The sequence below is a fragment of the Phoxinus phoxinus genome (genome assembly GCF_949152265.1).
Source record: "Phoxinus phoxinus genome assembly, chromosome: 8".
In the NCBI taxonomy this organism is placed as follows: Eukaryota; Metazoa; Chordata; class Actinopteri; order Cypriniformes; family Leuciscidae; genus Phoxinus; species Phoxinus phoxinus.
Window position 1 is genome coordinate 31,678,742 of NC_136883.1, and position 20,161 is coordinate 31,698,902.

The window sequence follows — 20,161 nt, forward strand, 5'->3', positions numbered from 1 at the left end:
ACTCGCACGCCTATTTACGAGCTGGCCTCCGTTACACTCGAAGCAAACGTGATGCAAAACCCAGATTTTTCTCCCATGGAGAAGATGAAGCTCTAATCGCCCACTGACAGTCACAGCCCCTCTAAAAACTGTTCCCGGCTGCCACAGCGATAAGCCCTCTCTGGAAATGTGGCTTTCCTCCCCCCTGCTTCAAATAGGGCTCGATTAAAAAGATCCGCACTGAAAGGCAAGCTACCAGAAATCTGCAGTAGGGTTCTTGAGTACTGAGAAGGGAGCTGGTACAAGGACAAGGAGGGCTAATCTAAAGCCGCCTTATTCTTTAAATAGAAAAATAGGCATTTACTAATACTTTTAGCTGCAAACAGTGAACATTTCATAACTAAACTTGTCAGCATGAACAAGCACAAGACACAAGATTGAGAACAACAGGGAATCACTTATCTGCATAAACAAGGTGTGAACTGAGAGGCAGTGTACTTAAAATAACATAATTTCAACCTAAATGTGACAATTCTGTCATATATTCTTACCGTCATGACCTCAATATGCTCAAAATGAGAATTTAAGAATCTTTATGCAGTTCTATTTTATTAAATGGGAGTTCATACACAGCTGTTAAGCTCCAAAAATGACAAAGAAACCACCAAAATTACCACAACCGCAGTCCATGACTTGTTCACTACACTGCACATTTTCTGAACTTTTTATATGATAAATTGTGTGAGGAAAAGATCAACATTAAGTTTTGTACTGATAATGTTGCCTTTCAATGATCAACAAAAAAAGCAACAGATTTTTTCTTCCGTGTTGTGATGTACATCTGTGTGAAACGGATTATTGAAAAATAAATAAAAGTAGCGTGGGACTTGTTGATTAGCGTTGTTGATTGGATGGAGTAAGATCTGAAGGTGAATTTGCAGTCGATTGTAAGAAAATGGCAAAATTTAAGTGGACAAAGCGATTGGTGAAGTCCAGCATACATCAAGCCCTGAGAGAAGTCTGTTGATTGGCCATAATATATTTTGATATCATTTTTTTAATAAATAAAATAAACATGCATGGATGATGATAGGATGAATTGTTATTCTAGGCTGACCTTAAACTCAAGAACCAGATGAGCTAATGAATTGTTCTTGTTCCAGAGGTTTTCAACAAATCAGTTCAGTTCAAATTGTGCCACATTATTTATTCACAAACCGAAGTGATTCTTATCAAATCAGAATTAAACTCAAACTCAACTCATTCAAATTTTTGGATGAACTGCCTTTCAGTCACACTGGAATGTGGTGCTAAATTGTCGGTCACTTTGGTACATGGTGCAAAGTGATATTTCTAAACTGTTTCTAGGGCAAATGTAGTCGCATGGCCTTGAAGGTATAATGGACTTTCTGGCTCTGAGTGATGACTGGCTCAGACGGATATATATCTCTTCAATGGCAGCGCCAGTGCTCATGGTTTCTCAGTGTGTTCAAAGTCACTGTAAGTGCAAGTCAGTCCATCTTGGTAACACTTCCGTGCAGCTATTTTCTAAATATGCTACACTACCGTCCAAAAGTGTGGAATCAGTGAGACTTTTTTTTTTTTTTTTTTTTTTTAAAGAAATGAATACTTTAATTCAACAAGGATTCATTAAACTGATTAAAATGACAGTTTTGAACTTTCTATTTATCAAAGAATCCTGAAAAAAATGGTTTCCACCAGAGCCGTCCTTAGGTCGGTGCATATGAGATTAAAAATATTATCGACCAACCACAAACTTTTAAACAGTAGTGTAAGTAATAGCTATACAAGTAAAGTTTCTATGTACTTTAATGAAGAAAGACCAACATTTCTAGAAATTTCTAAAAGTAATTTTCTTACAAGAGGTCTATCCTCCTCACACTGTAATGCTGCAGAAGTGGCTGTTTTCATGGTTGATGCATGTGGTTTCAAACATCAATTAAGGCAATAATCCCTGTGCTTGCAATGAAAAGCCACAAATATTTGGTTGGTTGTTATGTCAACTTAAGCCATTTGTTCTCATACTCAGTACATGGTTATATGCGTGATGTAATTTTCTATGTAATCACGCACGCATTTAAACAGGCAGTGTTAGTGTAATTATCAACAGTTAATAGCAACAACTCCAACTCTGATTAATCATGCAAGGGTGTGTATGAAGAAGGTTTGTCATTTAAAACAGAATACATATGGAGTTATCGCTATGTACACATAATGAGGTCTATTTGTTATGCAAATTATGATTACATAATACTGGATTATTATTGCGGTCTCCTTCCCTCACAAATCACATTCATAATAGACTGCAGAAGTCAAAGTGAAACCACTGCAGGATGCTAGCAAGCACCTTATCTTTTCTTTCCACATTTTCTCTCTTTCTCTCTTTTATGTCTTACCTCACAGTACAGATGATTTCACATTAACCACCTCAAACAAGAGGCAAACCTCCAGACACACACACACACACACACAAACACAGTGCTGACTTCCAATCTGAAACAACTAGTCTGTCCTAAAAGAACTCGCATTGTATTTCATGCCAAAGACATTGGCTTCTGAAGTAATTCACTTTCTCTTATGCTACATTTGATGTTCACATTCACCCATTCATTAAAGTACAATAGCTGTACAAGTGCACTGTAAATTTAAAGGCTATATATATCCTATATAGCATATTGTTTATACACTGAAAACAATTGGTGTAGAAACAAGTTTCACTCAGGAATTCCTAGTAAATTTCACAAATAATTGCATAGAATTAGCAAAGTAACGCATTGAATTAAATATGCAATTCTGGGTGTGTTCACACTTGGCATGTTTGGTTCAATTAAAACGAACTCTGGTGCCATTGCGCTGTTTGTGCGGTTCATTTGAATAATAAGTGTGAATGCTGCCTAGTGCACACTAAACAAGTGGATACACTATACATCATTAAAGCCGTTTTTTGTGTTCAGTGTTAAAAACTTACGGTGTGAACGCCAAGTGAACAATGACAATCAGTGAACAATGAAGAACCAAACTACAAATGTGAACACACATTTGTAGTTTGTAGTTCTCAAAGAGAGAGGCAGAAAAGGTATTTTCTTGTAAAACATGCTACATTATCCATCCATCTCTAGGCACACACTGAATCTGCACCCAAAGGTTAATCGAGCAGTGTTATTTTAGTATTATTACTTAGCCTATACTATTTATTAATATTTTGAATTAGCTTTTATTTTATATTTTAAGTTTATTTAAAGGGTTCACTCAAAAATGTAAATGCTGTCATCATTTACTCACCCTAAAGTTGTTCCAAAAATTTATACATTTCTTTCTTCTGCTGAACACAAAAAAAATTCTTCAAAATATATATTTTTTGTATTCAGCAGAAGAAAGAAATTCAGATTTGGAACAACTTGAGGGTGAGTAAATGATGACAAAATTTTCATTTCATTTCTTTAAAGTTTTAAAAATTCTGTTATGTGCTCTTGTCATGCTTTACAGTTTTTGTTTTAGATTTAATTTATTAAACTGATTAAAAATGACAGTAAAGACATTTATAATGTTACGAGACATATATTTCAAATAAATATTTTTACTTTCTATAAAAAAAATGGTTTCCACAAAGTAGTTGATAACAATAAGAAATGTTTCTTGAGCTCCAAAGAAGCATATTAGTATGATTTCTGAAGGATCATGTGACACTGAAAATGATGCTGAAAACTCAGATTTGCCATTACAGGAATAAATCATTTAAAATATTTTGTTTTAACATGTTTAATTAAACATTTCAGGTAATATGATTAATGATTTTAGTTAACAAACAAGAGTATAGTACTTTTAGATCCATGTAACACATTTTACCATGTTTACACCCTCATAATTCCACAGATTTCCCTTAAAATCATTTCAGAAACTGCAAATAAAAAACCTGCAGATTCCATCATTCTGGCCCTATATCATCCATAGCTGCAAGGACTAGTTGAAACGATGTTCAAATAATACAATTTTCACTAACATGCAATTTTAGATGCATTAATCTGATTTAATCCCTTTTCTAAATAAAATAGTTCTTTTTTGAGTCTTTTAAAACTAGGAACAATAGAGCTCAGTTTCTTTCACAGTAGATTAGAAAGGGTGGCGTAAACGAACAGAACAATGAAATAAAGAAAAGAACATTTCGAAATCGAGAAAACCATTCCTAATAGCATTAGAGAAACATTTCCTCATTGCTGCGGTTCAAATGTAATAAAACTCATTGAGGCATTAGGAGTGATGGAGAAACGGGAGGGAGAGCGAGAGGGTTGTGAAGATGACAGAAAGACAATATAGACAAGGAGGGACAGGAAGCGTCAAAGAGAGAGAGAGAGAGAGAAATGAGGGTGTGGGCTCATCACTCCTCCGCACCGCTATCAGACTCAGCACCTCGGGCTGGCGCAGTGCCAGCGCAGCCATAAAACCGAGATGGGCCCCGACTGGCACCATCTAACGCTGACGCCCACCCATCATAACATCTCATCATATCCCATAACTGTCCTCATCCTTATGCACAACATTACACTGCTGGAATTACTTTTTATTCCCTCCGGAGTCAAATATGCATAACGACACTTGACAGCAAAAACCGATACATAATTTATTGCCTAACTTACTCACACACACAAACAAACAACAACATGCATCAGCTATGCTGCAGTGCATGCATATTCCTTTTCCACGAATGCAAAAAATGCATTTCATCATAAAAACCCTAGCGATACCAAAATGCTATATAAATAAAAATGTATTCAAAAATTCCCCGTTTCCTGGTTTGACCCTGGTAAGATGAAAGTTAAAGGTGGAGTGTGTGATTTCTGCACCTCTAGAAAGTCGCAAACAATCTTCTTTTTGATTGGCCAAACGATTTGACACACTTTGCCTTCAAGCTCCAAAACAATATCAACTCATGAATGACCTCTTTGCATATGAGGATATGTTCATAGAGTTTAGTGACTCACCTCTTTTTTGAATGATAATTCGAAGCAGCGGATTGGCCGAGGACAGTGCTTTGTTGAAGTTGTCATCATTGTTAATTGGAAGAAGATCTCCATGGATGTCGGCATATCCCAGTAGCACGTCCACTCCGGGGATTCTGTGAATGGTCTGAAGCAGTTGGTAGAATTCCTGGAAGCCCCCGGCTCCCTTCTTCTTCAGGGCAAACCTTCGGTACTCCGCCTCAAACTGCAGGACAACCACAAACATGTTAAATCATATCAATAAACACAAAATAGGCTCTTGATGCACAGCGCTTAGCATGATAGATCACTAATAAATGTTAGAACTTTTATTAATGACAATTGACCGTACCCAAAGACCCGCCCCCTTTAGTTACTGTTGCTATGTCCGACAAGCCATGCCGCTCTCACGCCACACCATGTTCTCAGTGAAAAATACAACGCGGAGCGAAGCGGAAACTGACCACGTGCCGACAGACAAGACAGAGCAGGTTACTTTTTAAATTAAACAAAGTCTCAACTTTCAAATTTGGTCATTTTTTAAAGAAATTTCAACAATAAATACCATTTTGTAGCTCTTTAATGTGTAGTGACAGATCGCTGTAGCGCCTCAGTTAAGCTGCTCGTGAACCGATCATCTCTTCCTTCTAGTTAATTTATAGGATCAAATATACATGAATGAACATCAGAAGGAATGTTGTTTCAACCATGGAAAGACGTACACACCGTTTTTTAAGTTCAAATCCACTGACTTTAATCTATTAACTCTCCTGACTGCTTTGTCGGACAAAAATGGAGGATTATGATTGGTCAGATCGCTTGTCAATCAAACTCCCTACGAAGAGTAAATTCCAATTTCCGGAAAAGATGTTTCCATTGAAACTGAGGGTACGTTTAATCGTCTACATGACAACGATGTATTAAAAACAGAAATGTTTTCCTTTGCGTTTTTTACAAACAGACAACAACGTTGACAAAAAGATTCCTCTTCACACGGATCCGCAAAGACGACTAAAAACAAATCATTATGCATGCCAGGCCAGTCTGTGGCGATGTTACTTTGTAGAAAAACTGCGCGGCTAAAGACTGAACACGTAATATGCTTGTGCATACTTTTTTGACGTTTAGGGTATAGTTTTCAGAAACTTCGAATCCGGTTTTTAATAGTTTGAGTTTTTAGGCCCCCAAAACACTGTTGTCGTGTAAATGAACGGCCAAAAAGATGCATAAAAAGTTGTGTAAACGGCTCCTTAGACAGTGACTTGGGCATGCAGACACATTCATTGGCAGTTCTTTGTACCAATTTGACTTGCTCCTGCAGCTGCAGATTTGTTTGATGTGCACTTGCAGCTCTAAGGAAGCCATTAAGGTAAAAAAAGCAGTGAGGAACAAAGGGAGGGTCAATCTAATCAAGTGCTACAGATAAAGAGAAAGATGAGAACAATGGCATTAAAAAGCTGAGCTTCTCCAGACCACACACACACACACACGGATGGGGAATTCATCTCAAGAGCTCAGCTGAACATATTGGACAAAATCTGTCAGATTGTTTAGTTTATGAGGAGGAACTGCATCTGGGCCAAAGATTTTCTCCTGTATGCATGAATAATAACTTGCATATGGAGATGGAGAATGCTAGTCCAAAACATATACAGGGATCATTTGAGAATGGATCATTTGGATCATATTGTGGATCATTTGAGTATGGTCATTCAGTAGGTCACATGGGGTGTTTTTTATGGTGCCATGTTCCCATTCACAAAAATAAAACTAAAGGCTTTTTCCTGTGGTCGATAATAATAAGAATGAAGGACATTGACATCTAGGGACTGAAGCTATCAGACATATTTGTTTTATTCTTTCTTTTTTTTTATACCGTTGTGTTGAAGTTGTCATATAACTACTTTAATAGTCCAATCAATTCATTATGGATTAAATAAGGTCTTACATTTTTTCCTTGTTGAATATCCTGACTCTTTCAGAAATATGTCAGATTACAGATGTAAAATAAATTCTCCCAATTGTCAAAATTATTTTTACTTTTCCTCACCCGCATTGCGTAACATTTTGAACATATTCATCATCCCACTTGAAAACATTTACATCATCACCTCCCCCCTTTATAACAAGTATCAACACCTTTGAAATAATTGCATTTCTACTAAATTTACATTTGAGCTATTATTCTATAATAATCTTATTTTCTGCAAATTGAGTTCACAAAAAAAATATTCATTTGAGCTGTTATGTGGGATCACCACCACAGTAACCATAGCAATACAGATAAAAAGGTCATACCTGTCATACTTTACCAACAAAAAAAAATAGCCTCTTGGAAAAAAGACATCACTATAAATTGCTCAACACAAACCTCAAACTTTATGTTCACTAAAAAATGCCTTTGCAATGAGTAAGCGATAGATAATACGAGACAGGGTCCCATTAAGAGCTGGAAAGTAGAAAAGAAAACAGTTCCTACCAATTTCCTCTCAGGAAGAAAAGTGTGTCACCAAACACATTATAACTGCCTGTTTTGAAAACCAAAACCTCATGCAGGAAGATTCGATTTATTAAATTAGTTAAGGCAAAAAGAATAATAAAAGAGACACTATATCACATCCAGGCCTGGAACTTCACTGGAATCCTAGACGACCCTCCTGTGTTTACTATTCTCATCTTTCAATTCACACACATCTATGCACTGCCCACCTAAAATTTATCAAGGAAGTATAGTTAATAAAATATATCCTACTCCATTTGGCAGATTGTGGTTGAGGTTTTTCAATAAGTATACTGGGCACACTGACAACAAACAACTCCAATACACCAGAGGCCAACAATAAGTGGTCTGTGTCTTAATAAGAGGCTGTGATGAGGAAAGTAATAAAAACATTAAATATTTTAAATATCAATACAACAGTAGATTTTTTTTTCCATGTTGCCTGTTGATATTCATTCGTGCACCATCATATGTAATGTACTAAAGATGGTTTCCTCCCATAAATGAGACGCGTTTACACATCTGTATGGCCTCAGATCAACAGACATGTTTATCACAATGACATTTTAATTGAGAGAAAAGGTTAAATACTATTAAACAACAGCTGGTCTTCTAAAACAACTTTTCTCCACCAGGGGCCAAGGCCCACTAGGGGGCCTCAGCAAACTTCCAAAGGGGCCACAAGATTACTTAGAGTTTGTGCGAAGAGAAGGAAAAAAAATATTTGTACCTTCTCTTTGCACGAACACTTGGATATGCACATCATAATTGTTCACATTTATCTCTGTAATGGACAGGCCAATAAGAGCTGTGAGTGTAAACCTCATTCCCCTGGCCTCAAGAGGCCACCCACACCGGATACCCCGGTTTGAACATGTGGTGCCGTGACCCGGATGGGAGTGAGGTTTAGGGGGTGAGTGTAACAGATACAGGCCAGTAAGAACTGTGTGTGTAAACCTCACTCCCCTGGCCTCAAGAGGCAAATGTCCTTGTTAGCGCACCCGCCTCCCAACCTGTAGAACCCGGTTTGAATCCCGCTCGGAGCAGGTTGAGTAGGACCGGATACATGTCAAGAGTTTTTTTTTATCTAGGTTTTTTGCCAATGACCAATTGTCAACCAACTGAACCAAGCCTCTTCTCATCATCAACTAACGTTTGGTGGACTATTATGAGGCAGCCCTAAAGATTGGTGATATTTATCATGTTTATAGATATTTATACTGTTCGCGGATGTAGCAGTTGAGCTGGAGTTAACAAGAGACCCGATTTCGAGGGAGGACCAGATTTGTCAACACACCTGCAGATTACAGAAGGCTTTGACAGGGGTCGTTCCATTCCACTCATAGACATCGATCCACTCCGGCTTTTAGTTTGTGTTGCTTGGGGACATTCAACAACGCTTAATGTTTTAGCTTCTTTTGAAACTATTTTCACCAGCAGAGAAGAAATATACAAACTAACCAGTTAATGTTTGTCTGAACCGTGAGATATTTTAATTTGTGTAGAGCAATTTCACTCGTAATAGTGCTGTAGCACTCAACATCATCAAGATTATGATCACCTGTGACCTCGTGCCAGCTGAATTTAATTCCAAACAGCTATACTTTTGCTCGTGTTTTATTTCTTATTAATACCTGCTTATTGTAATTGATAAGAACAGGCGAATCTATTTTAGGTGAAGACCCTGAACCAGCGACTTATCGAATTTATGTTGTACACAGCTCTGCTGATATGATTAATGCCTGTCACATGCATCATTACGATCTGATTCTTGTTGGACTGCGGGATTCGGATCTTCGCTATTGGTATACGTAACATGCATAATCGATCAACAGGGCCCAATCGCCTCATTGCGCACGTCTGTCTATTGGTATAGGGTCCTTCACACTGCACCAGAACCGCACATCACATCACACGAATCGAACAGAGACCTGCTGTCATAATGATCCCAGCCAAACGCGCTCGTCTCGCGCCTCGTAGTCTGACACATACAGCACCATCAGCGTTTCTCTCTATGGATGGATTAGTACACAAACCCCTACACTGGTGATGCGCCGGATTGAAAGCCCTCCAATTACGGGCACGCTCCCGTGGAGGGCTGCGTAAACAGCGGTGTTTACATTATGCACGCTGTCAAATGCAACATTCATGCCATTCACTTACTTTGCTCTTCACCTCCACCACACTCTCCTCGTTTTTCAACGGCGTCCTTTGATGCCGTGACATGTTTGCGGTACGTATATTCCCACGGGCAGTATCGCACTGTAGTGCCCCGAGATACAGGAGTCAGCAGCCAGAGAGAGATTGTGTGCGCAGCATGAGTGACCTGACAGTCGCGATCCGCAGTACTGCTTCACAGGCACGGGCTGAATGATTTGTTAGAGCGGTTTGCCCGGCGGTGGGCGGGGCCTGTGTCTTTCAATAACACTGACGTCAGGCGGACCGCCGCTAGAAGGCGTGGTCGTGCGTAATGTCACATGTAAGCCTAATTTTCCTTTGACCCCCCAGGGTGGGATATAAAAAATTCCGTATGACTCAGTGATCGCATTATGTTAAAAGTTATTAATAAACAACATCAAATGACGTCATGACCCAGGTTCAGCAAAATGTCCATTCAATGGAAGAGGAAACTCCAGATCCTCAGGAAATATCCGGTTTGTTATGTGGTTTGCATCATGGCCCCTTAGGGGAGACTGGGGCTAGTTGTCACATTTTGTACGGCAGTGTATATTTCTCAGGGTAGGTGTTTTGAAAGTCAATTTCTTGGCACATAAAATAAATATTAAACACATTAAAAATATATTTGAAAAAAAAAAACACTGCTTTAAAGTGTCTGGCCTGTTCTCTCAAGTGAATGATTTTACAGAACAGATATAATTAGTACAGTTTCTGAGAAGAGCACACCTTAAGGTTTAGAAAATACTAGAAATGAGAAAACTTCTTGCATAGAGAAACTATTAACACAAAGCAGTTTGTGTTCAAAAATGTGACATTTGCTCACTTTTTTCCATCGTTTCCCCTTTGGTCTATTTGAGCCGCTGGTCTTAATTAAACCTTCCCTTTCTTGTGTTTCCCTTGTTGTGTGTCCAGTGTCTGCTCTGCACACCCTCTTCACGGGCCTCTGTCCAGCTCGGATGATGATGGAAAGCAGAAGAATGCCGGAATGTGGAGGGAGATGATAATCCTGCTGCTCATCGCAACGGTCAGTACTTTGATCTATTTTGCATTTGGTCTAGACCCAACAATTTCCTGGAATATAGCATAGAAATTAAGTTTGAATACATGTGTATTAGTGACTCATAAGGCATTTGGAAAAGGGGGTGTTTTAGACAGTATTGTTTGGTTCTTGCAAACTCTTCTACATTTGATTATATTTGGGGAAATGAAATGCCTGGATCATTTTCAAAATATCTTGACCTGACCAAGTAGGCAATGTTCTCTCCTCTGGTTCACCCATGTAGTCATACTTAAAGTATTTAACCTGTCAAACCAGATGTTTTTTAGATAAGTACCTGCTGAGGCTTGAGGTCTGTGGAGTGACATTTCACCTGAGAAGCAGAAACTCGAGAAGCAGTTTAGAATAAGTCATCCTTTCTAAAAATGACTCACTAATCACTACAGGAAAACACGAATTACGCATTGCAGGAGGACAGAGATGGAGGTGATGAGAGCTTCAAAATACAGAGAGTCAGGTGGTAAACCTGGGGTTTACTGTTTAAACAGGTGGAAAGGTCCGTTATACTCACCCACAGAATATTAGTTTTAAAAAACAGGGTCTATTTAAGTGTGTAGTTGCTTAGGTGTTGGATGCTTAAGAATGTGAGCGATTCAAGAGAGGTCTGGTTTGTACAAGCTGATAAGATATGTAATACTCCCACCTCTGCTGTTCATCAGGTCTCATATAATCGGGGGAGGGGGGGGGGGGGTGCATGAAACTGCACATGAATTATGAGAAATTGTTGTCATCATGACCTGTTTTGCTTGGGGGGGGGGGGGGGCAACAATTATGTGGCAGATGATTGACTAATTTTCTGTAATCTGTCAGCAAATGGCTCACAGTTTACTTCTTGATCGCAAATAAAGCAGGGACCGTCTGGACTTGACCGGATATAAGTCGGTTTAGATAAGTGACTTTATGATAATATGAAAAAGCAGCCTCCTAACACAATTTTTCTCACTTGCCCTCTCACATGAAATGACATAGATGTCTCATATCTCAGTCATGTCAGCAGAATGTCTAACATGCCGATCATACCTGTCTGGAATCACAAGTATGTTTTTGTTCTCTGACCACACACTAAGTTATTCAACTCAGGTGTTTACATCCCTATTGTACCATGTTGGTCTACTTGTGAGTGTATTGAAAGTTAAATTACAGAGCATTGTGAAACCAAATCAAATTACTATTTTAAATGAAACCGTCAATACACGACTGTTTTCAACGTTAACAATAATAAGAAATGTTTCTTGAGCACCAAATGAGCATATTAGACTGGAGTAATGATGCTGAATAAATCCCATTTTAAAATATATTAATAGATATTTATGTTTTACAATTACAGTATTTTTGATCAAATAAATGTAGTGTTGGTGTGCATAATAGACTTAGATTGTAGATGGTGTGACATGTTGAGTTCTCTGGTCAGAACAAAACCAACTAACACCTGTGTGAAACAGTGCTCTGTGACTAAAATGGTCGCAAAAGCGACTAAATTACCATTTAAAATGTAATCGGGACAACTTTGTGTGCATCTCTATGCGTTTTTGTTGAATATCTTCTGAGGTGGTGTAGAGTGTGCCAGTTTTTTTCTGCTTGCAGATAATTCAAATAATTTACAGATAGAAATAATTTCAAAAGTAAATGTGAGGTTTAATTTAATATTGAATCAGTTGTCAGAGAAACTTAAAGGGATCGTTCACCCAAAAATTTAAATTGTCATAATTTACTCACCCTGAAGTTGTTCCAAACCTGTATGAGTTTCTTTCTTCTGTTGAACACAAAATAAGATATTCTAAAGAATGTTGGTAATCTAACAGTTGGTGAGGGTGAGGGTAAGTAAATGATGACAAAATGTAAATTTTTGGGGGAACTATCCCTTTAAATGGGTCATGGGTAAGTGCGTGCAAGGTGCGTGACATGTTGGGACCACAATCAACACAATATATGGACAGACAAAAATATTCTTAGAAAACAGATTGACATTTGATGTGGCACACAAATACAATCAGTATGACTACAAAAGCAGCATCAAACTACTTCTGAACAACCATCTTTAAAGGTTAGTTCATCCAAAAATGAAATTATGATTTACTCACCCTCAAGCCATCAAATTTTTGTTTATGACTTTCTTCTTTCAGCCAAACAAAATCGGACTTATATTATAAAATATCCTGGCTCTTCCAAGCTTTATTGAACGATACCACAGATTCCGAAGCCCCAAAAAGCACATCCATCCATCATAAAAACAAAAAGTAATCCATAAGGCTCTAGGGGGGGGTTAATAAATGCCTTCTAAAGGTAAGCAATGAGTTTTTATAAGAATAATATATATATTTCTTAACTTTATAAACTATATTCACGGCTTCCTGTAACTGTGACTTCCTGACAGAAGAAAGTCATATTCAACTAGGATGGCTTGAGGGTGAGTAAATTATGGGATAATTTTCACTTTGGGGTGAACAAACTCTTTAATAGAGCAATTCTAGCTAAAACTTTTATTTGGCTCCTAAATGTTTAATTTTAGGTATTTATAATAATAATTAGGCTATATATATAGGCCTATAATATAGTATATGTAATTTGTTGTTTGCTCAGTTTAGACTCCTACTCCTAGTACAGCAATGAGAACATTACGTCTTCTGTGGCGCTCCACACATGAAAATGACGTAGAAATAGACCAGCTTTCATTAATGTTTGATGAAGAACGAGGCTGGTGATGTTTTTAACACAGAGACACTCAGTACTACTGCTAAAGCCGTTCATGCACCAACGAACCGCTCGGACGTGCAGGTTGTGGAGGAAGAGACGCGGAATGTTTACGTGGTTTTTCGAGGTGTGTGCGCATTTATGGGTGAGGAATGCTGCCAGACTAGCTGGTACACTCCGCTTTGAGGACTCTACATTCCCCCTGGCTCTCCCACATCCCTCAGCAGGTTTCCAGACCCAAGCCGCCAGCCGCCAGACTCTCAGCTGCCTACCCAGCATTCCACAGGCTTTGGCTTAAACAAGAAAAAAAAAGAATTCCTGGCATGTAATGGTACAATTGGCCTCTAGCTTGAGGCTAATGCCCTCTGTGATGTCACACAACTTATAAGAATAGGCCAAGGAACAGGGAAGCACTTGATCGCTGACTAGTAGTGACATGGCAAACATGCGGATTTGTTGCGGGATGCACCTGTGCATGGCCTGAACACTCTCCGTTTCTCTCTACAGCGGTTTCGAATTATTTTCTTGGCTTTCTGGTCAATAAGCCCTTGCCACCTTCTCAGACTGGCATCGTTTTAGTCAGTATGATGGAGGTACATGATTATTGGCCTCCCATCTGAAATCTGAGAGCTCAAGCTGGAATGTGAGACGTCACCTGGTCGCCATGGTTACGTGTCTCTATCAGCTGCTCTTTGTCCTAGTTTGAGAGGACAGGCTGTGTTGTGTTTTTCTCTGTTGTGAGTGTTTGTAAACAGGTATGAGAGAGAGTTAGAGAATCAGTTATAGTCTGTTTTGTGTCTCTTTTGTGTTTGAGTGTGATACAAGATCAGTTTGCCCATTTACAGATGACCTTGACCTTGAACTTGAAAACAAAAAGTTTGATCAACTCCAGATTATTTTCCAAAGATAATTGTTAATTTTTTTAGCTCATCAAGCTCTTTTTTTACCCTGGTGACATAAGTAATTCTGTTCTGCCACCTAGTGGCCATAATGTCTAATTTTATTCACTTCTGCAATATACTGTCAGAAATCTTGTGATTTGAATATCCTCCTGTCAGAAAAAATATATAATAGTCAGTTCTTTAAATCTATACTTTAACTTTTTGCAAACGTTTTAAACTATTTTTTCATCAAATGCCACAAACATTTTTATAATGTTTTTTTCTTCTTGTTTTAAACAAACTTGTTTAAAATGCTTTCTCTAATTAAAATATATATTCTCTGAAAACACATAAAATAATACTACACAATTTTGCCTTTCAAGTAATTTTTTTTACTGTAATACAAGACTGTGGGACAAATACATTGACAGCACCTGCATGTTCTGGAAATAGCTTTTAGTTGTTACCCTATAGCTAGTCTGATAAGAAACGTCTTTTGTAGACTCGGGGAGAGACTCAGTAAGCGATGACACTTGTTAAAAATGTATTGAACTTCGATGTTCTGATCAAAGCATGAAACACATTTCGAGTTGGTTCACCAGTCATTTGAATCACTTATCTCCAAATCCAGGTTTAAAGATAAACAGAAGAAAACCATACATTTTTTTTTTTTCAATTTTATCTGCATGACTTTCCCCATAAAGGTTGGTTCTGGTTTCGTTTTACTTGGACATTCATGACATGCCTATGCATTATGATGTATATCAAAATCTTATCTTCCTGGCATCTATATCATATTTCATTCATAACAAGTCATTGTGACACTAAAACTAGTTCTGCTTCTGCAGCTCTGCTGTAAATACAGTAAATGGTGTATTGTGACACAAGATACACATGCAAATCAGGTACAGTTTATGCAGACATGCATAAATCTCCTAAAATGCGTCTGATTCAGCAACTCATACGGCACCTTACGTTTTATAATGAGTTGTTAATTATGCATCCTACATCTTTTGGTGTTGTTACCAATATAATTGCATATAAAACAATGTTCTGTCTAATTTATCGAAGGCACTGATAGTCCGACTAATATTATAAAGTCTTTAAAGCTGGTGAAAGTCAAGCTGAGAAACGAAGGCCTGAATCTGATCATCAACAATGCTGGTTTGAGAATCCAGGATCCAAAAACAGGAAAAAGACGGTGGAAGTGAACCAAACCTAATGTTGCAGGATCCTCGATGGTGAGCATACCTTAAGATAACTATGTAGTGTTTAGTTGCATAGTTACGTAGTTAACAATGTGAGTTAGTATTCATATTGTTTACACATTCAGTCAATATATAAACATTCTTAAAGCAAGATGTGTTCGCTTATAAAGTAAGACAGAAAAAGCTTTTGAAAGAAGTCATTCAATGTTATTCTCACCAAGGCTCTATTTATTTTTTTATAAAAATACATAAAACAGTTATATTCTGAAACATTATTACAATTGTAACTGTTTTCTGTTTTAATACTTTAAAAAATGTAATTTATTCCCGTGATGGCAAAGTTGAATTTTCAGCATCATTACTCCAGTCTTCAGTGTCACATGATCCTTCACAAATTCTTCTAATATGATGATTTGATGCATAAAGAAACATTTATTATTATTATCATCATCATCATAAATGTTGAAAACTAAATTTTCAACATTCTTACCTCATGAGTCATTTGCTTAAATTGTTTTAAGCCTAAAGCACACTATTTTGTTAAATTCATGCTTAAATTTTTTTTTTTAAATAAATATATATATATATATATATATATATAAAAAATCTTGTTTTAAGGATGTTTAGATATTTTGAAGTGCTTACTCAACAGTGATTACACAACATTTGTTGTGTGGGTCATGTGTGCAGCTTTAGCAGTTTAACACGTATTTCCACATCAGGTCCTCGATATGTTTGTGGTTAATTCTAACAACTTCCTTCTGAAAATGAAACTGTATGCGGTGGAATCAGCAGTGTTCAATAAAAAATATATTTTCTTGAATGTATTCATTCTTATGAAAAAAGACAGTCCGCAATGTATGTATATATGATTAATTTTTTTTTTTTTACAGTCAAACTTAAACGAGAGAAAATCAGATAGTCAAGACAGTTCCTTCCTTTGCGTTTAATTTAATGTATGGTGGTAACAGAATGACAATAAGACACTGAAGACTTCTGAAATGTTACCTGTTTATCTTAGTTTTATACTGCATGTCTCATTTGCAAGATTTTTTTTTGCATAAAACACCTGCTAAATAAATGTAAATGTTTTCTCTTTATCCAGGAAGAAGAAGGCATTGAAGCCTGGGAGGGACTTAGAAGCGTAAGCAGTGACACGTAGTAAACATTCATTACTCCATAAGTCTGATGACTCCCACACACCCAATATGTACACACTAACATACAGGTGCAGGAGTGTAGGTCACAGACGAGCCTCTGACTGACAATGGCATCTAGAGTGTGTGACAGTGTTCTGGTGACCGGATCGAACCGTGGAATTGGACTTGAGTTGGTTCGCCAGTTGGTTGATTCGCCCTCGTCTCCACTTCAGATCTTTGCTGGTTGTAGAGACCCAAATGGACCGAGAGCACAGGTAAGTAAAGAAAGGTTCAATTGGTTTTGTTTTCATTTTTATTAAGTGAAGTAATGTTAATTTGTAAATATACTATTGTTCATTGTTAATTCATGTTTGTTTATAATATATAAACACATTTTTTAATTTATAAAATGTATTTATACAACTTTATTATACTTAATTATATTATATAATGTACTTAATTCATATAATTTTAATTATATATAACTTAAAATGTTAAAGATTCATTTAGATTAATAAGTAAATGTACAGTTCATAATGATTACAGTGTCAACAAACTGTAAAGTGTTGCTGAAACCGAAAATGTTTTGATGATGTCAAGATTTTCTCTTAAATGAAGGCCATTTACCAAGTTTTCGATATGATGACATTTGTACCTGGTGAACTTTATACCATCTATTCAAGTTTTAAAAAGACCAGATGAGTCATTGTGTCACTGAAACGAGTTGGGCAACTCTGCTGTTCCTCTACTGGATATATAGGGTTAATTGTGACATGTAATGTGCGATTTGTCATTTTATGAAGATGTATATAGTTTCTTAGAAGCAGGTGCGTCTGCTTGTATTTCAGGAACTCCAGGAACTAGCTCAGAAGCACCATGATGTGATCACAGTTGTCCAACTGGGTAAGAGATTCATAGTAAAATAATTGACATTGATTCATGATTCATGATTCTCCTCATTAGGACAATCATTGTCTCATATTAAGCTAATAAAATGTTGTTCTACCTCATTTTTCAAAAGACACTGACAGTGTGGCTAGTATCGCCGACGCCTCAAAACTGGTGGAAGCCAAACTAAATGGCAGTGGCCTGAATCTGATCATCAACAATGCCGGTGTGAACATCCCAGGATCTCTGGCGGAGTCGGGAACACAGGAGATGGTGGACGTGTTCACGACTAATGTTGTAGGACCCATGCTCATCGCAAAAGTGTGTGAACCTTCAACACTGCAACAAATGATTTTCTTACCTAGTATATTTGTCTAGTTTTCAAACACAAATATTAAAAAAATACATGTAATATAACATTTATTAAAAACAATTGAGTTAATGCCCAAAACAAGAAAAAATATCTATCTGTGGGGTAAAAATAATCTTGGTTTCCGATTGATTTAAGTTTATTTTTCTTACCCCACTGACATTTTTTTTTTCTTGTTTTGAGCATAAACTCAGTTGATTTTGATAATTTTTCAAAGAACTAGACTTCAAATAAACTATTATGCTATTTAAAGGTTCCTAATTTAGTTTTGGAGGTCTCCTACAATAGGTTTACATGCATCCCAGGTCAAAAAAACACTTTCATTTTCTCTTAACATACATTGCACATTACCTAATTTCTCAAAAGAGTCTGAAAACGGTTCGTTCAAAGATTCACTTTCTCTAAACCAGTAAAAAAAACAGCATCTTCCTGACATGTCGACAACACAAACCAAACTCTTCCAGGCTTCAGCTGCAGAGTTTGAGGGCGGGCCAAACTAGACGTTAGACCACAGGCTGGCATTATGCACATTTGTTGCAATATTTACGTCAGTATGTTATAGGAAGTGAGACTGGAATTGAAAGAAATTCTTTCTTTTAGGAAACAATAACTTTATTTGTTGTGCACTTTGATCTTTAAAACTTTGCAGACCTTTTACGTTCACAAACTGCTAAACACAGACTGCGTGAAATGTAAAAATTCGAAAAAGCATAAGCATATCTTTAGATATATTTGTACTGGAAAACAAGGCGAAATACTGAGCAAGAAAGTTTTGCGGTGAAAACTTTGTATAATTATGATGTAACACTTTCCTTTAACAGTAATTGACATCAATTCATTTTCAGAATTTCCGTCCGCTCCTGTGCAAGGCTGCAGCTCAGGTTCCTCATCAGACAAGCATGTCTTGCAGAAGATCGGCTGTCGTCAATATCTCCTCAATCCTGTCATCCCTCACCAGATGCGCTGACAATTTCAACCTCTGTCCAATGTACCCCTATCGGGTCAGCAAGGTACGGTGCTTCTTGGAGGCTTTTACTGTAATCTATAGTATACACTTACCACAGGCTTTATTTTACTCCTAAATGACTATTACAATTACAATGTCATGAGTGTGTCTTTACTTCAGGCTGCACTGAATATGTTAACTTGCTGCTTGGCGGAGGATTTAAAAAAAGAAGGCATTCTAGTTATGTCTCTCCATCCAGGATGGGTCCAGACAGGAATGGGAGGCCCAGAGGTAATACAAATGTGTGGTTTTTTATATTCATCTCAGTGCTCTGCTTTCTTTGGCATGCTCACGTTTGTGATTTTTCTCATGGCACCCTCAGGCTCCCCTGACGACAGCTGAGAGCGTCAGCTGTATGATGAAAGTCATCACAAGCCTCACCGAGAAAGACAGTGGAACTCTTTTAGATTGGGAGGGCAAAAGCCTCCCCTGGTGATTTCACAACTCATCTTGTGTGTCGTTTGCACATCTTAACTTTGAAATGTACTTCCACATCTTTGTCTGTCTGCGGTTTGTCTGAGAACTTTTTTTTTCTTCCTGCCGAGTTGTTTCTCACATTACATACTATACACTTGCACTTATATAAAGTTTCTATTTTGAATTTTCAGTGTGAACACGCTAATCTCACTATTTATACTATACTAAATTTAATAGAATAGTGCATAAGTATGCAATTTGGGACACACCAATGGCATTTATTTGACTGTTTACAAAGTTTGTAGTGCACTGAAAAATATGCTGTCATCTCAGTGAAGGGTCTCAAATAAAAACCTTCATGAAAACAGGTTTCCTATGCCTTCAAGTTTTTCCCCTTACTGATGTAATACAGACTTGTTCAAATTCAGTATCAGCGATTGTAATAAGATTAGCGGTGAGACAATGGGAGAATGAGTAAGTAAAGATAAGAAGATGAGGAAAGAGTAAAAGAGCCAAAAGTGACAAAGCCAGCCACAACATCCCCTTCTACAACTGAGATTTCCAGCAAGGACAATAAAGTTATGTACAATAACTAAGAAATCATGGGCAGTAAGAGCCACTCCATGGCATGGTCGTTTAATTGGTGAATATTTGGTTAACATGATAGTCAATTATCCATAAATGCATGGCTACAGGGCGCCCTCTAGTGTTAAATAAGTATCCAATGTAGGCAGTGCTTTTCAACCTTTTGACCCCCAAGTCTCCCCTTTGTCCAAGGCCCTTCTTTTTAAGATGATAATACTTTGGTACGTTTGTTGTAATAAAAATAAATAAACTAAATATATTTCTA

At 37.3% G+C, this 20,161-nt stretch overlaps 2 protein-coding genes across 4 annotated transcripts in view; one reads left to right on the forward strand and one right to left on the reverse strand.

Annotated features, from left to right (window-relative positions):
* Positions 1–9,871, reverse strand: part of pard6a (par-6 family cell polarity regulator alpha) — a 28,925-nt gene extending 19,054 nt beyond the window's left edge. Inside the window, exons 1-2 of the mRNA XM_079621434.1 lie at positions 9,640–9,871; positions 4,980–5,202 (exon numbers count right to left, since the gene is read on the reverse strand). Coding sequence (XP_079477560.1) covers positions 4,980–5,202; positions 9,640–9,702 — 286 coding nt within the window. The 5' untranslated portion in view covers positions 9,703–9,871. The remainder of the gene's footprint in view (positions 1–4,979; positions 5,203–9,639) is intronic.
* Positions 9,133–19,678, forward strand: LOC307003236 (C-signal-like). Of its 3 annotated transcripts, XM_079621437.1 has the most exons (11): positions 9,134–9,151; positions 10,567–10,678; positions 11,098–11,137; positions 15,393–15,524; positions 16,597–16,635; positions 16,720–16,905; positions 17,479–17,533; positions 17,652–17,839; positions 18,734–18,898; positions 19,015–19,125; positions 19,217–19,678. In XM_079621437.1, the coding sequence occupies exons 6-11, from the start codon at positions 16,759–16,761 to the stop codon at positions 19,328–19,330; spliced, it is 780 nt and encodes a 259-aa protein (XP_079477563.1). In that variant the 5' UTR covers positions 9,134–9,151; positions 10,567–10,678; positions 11,098–11,137; positions 15,393–15,524; positions 16,597–16,635; positions 16,720–16,758; the 3' UTR covers positions 19,331–19,678. The 3 variants fall into 3 exon arrangements, with proteins under 3 accessions (XP_079477562.1, XP_079477563.1, XP_079477561.1); XM_079621436.1 differs by lacking the exon at positions 11,098–11,137 and having other exon boundaries at positions 9,133–9,151; XM_079621435.1 differs by lacking the exons at positions 9,134–9,151; positions 10,567–10,678; positions 11,098–11,137; positions 15,393–15,524; positions 16,597–16,635 and having other exon boundaries at positions 16,671–16,905.
* The last annotated feature ends 483 nt before the right edge of the window (positions 19,679–20,161 follow it).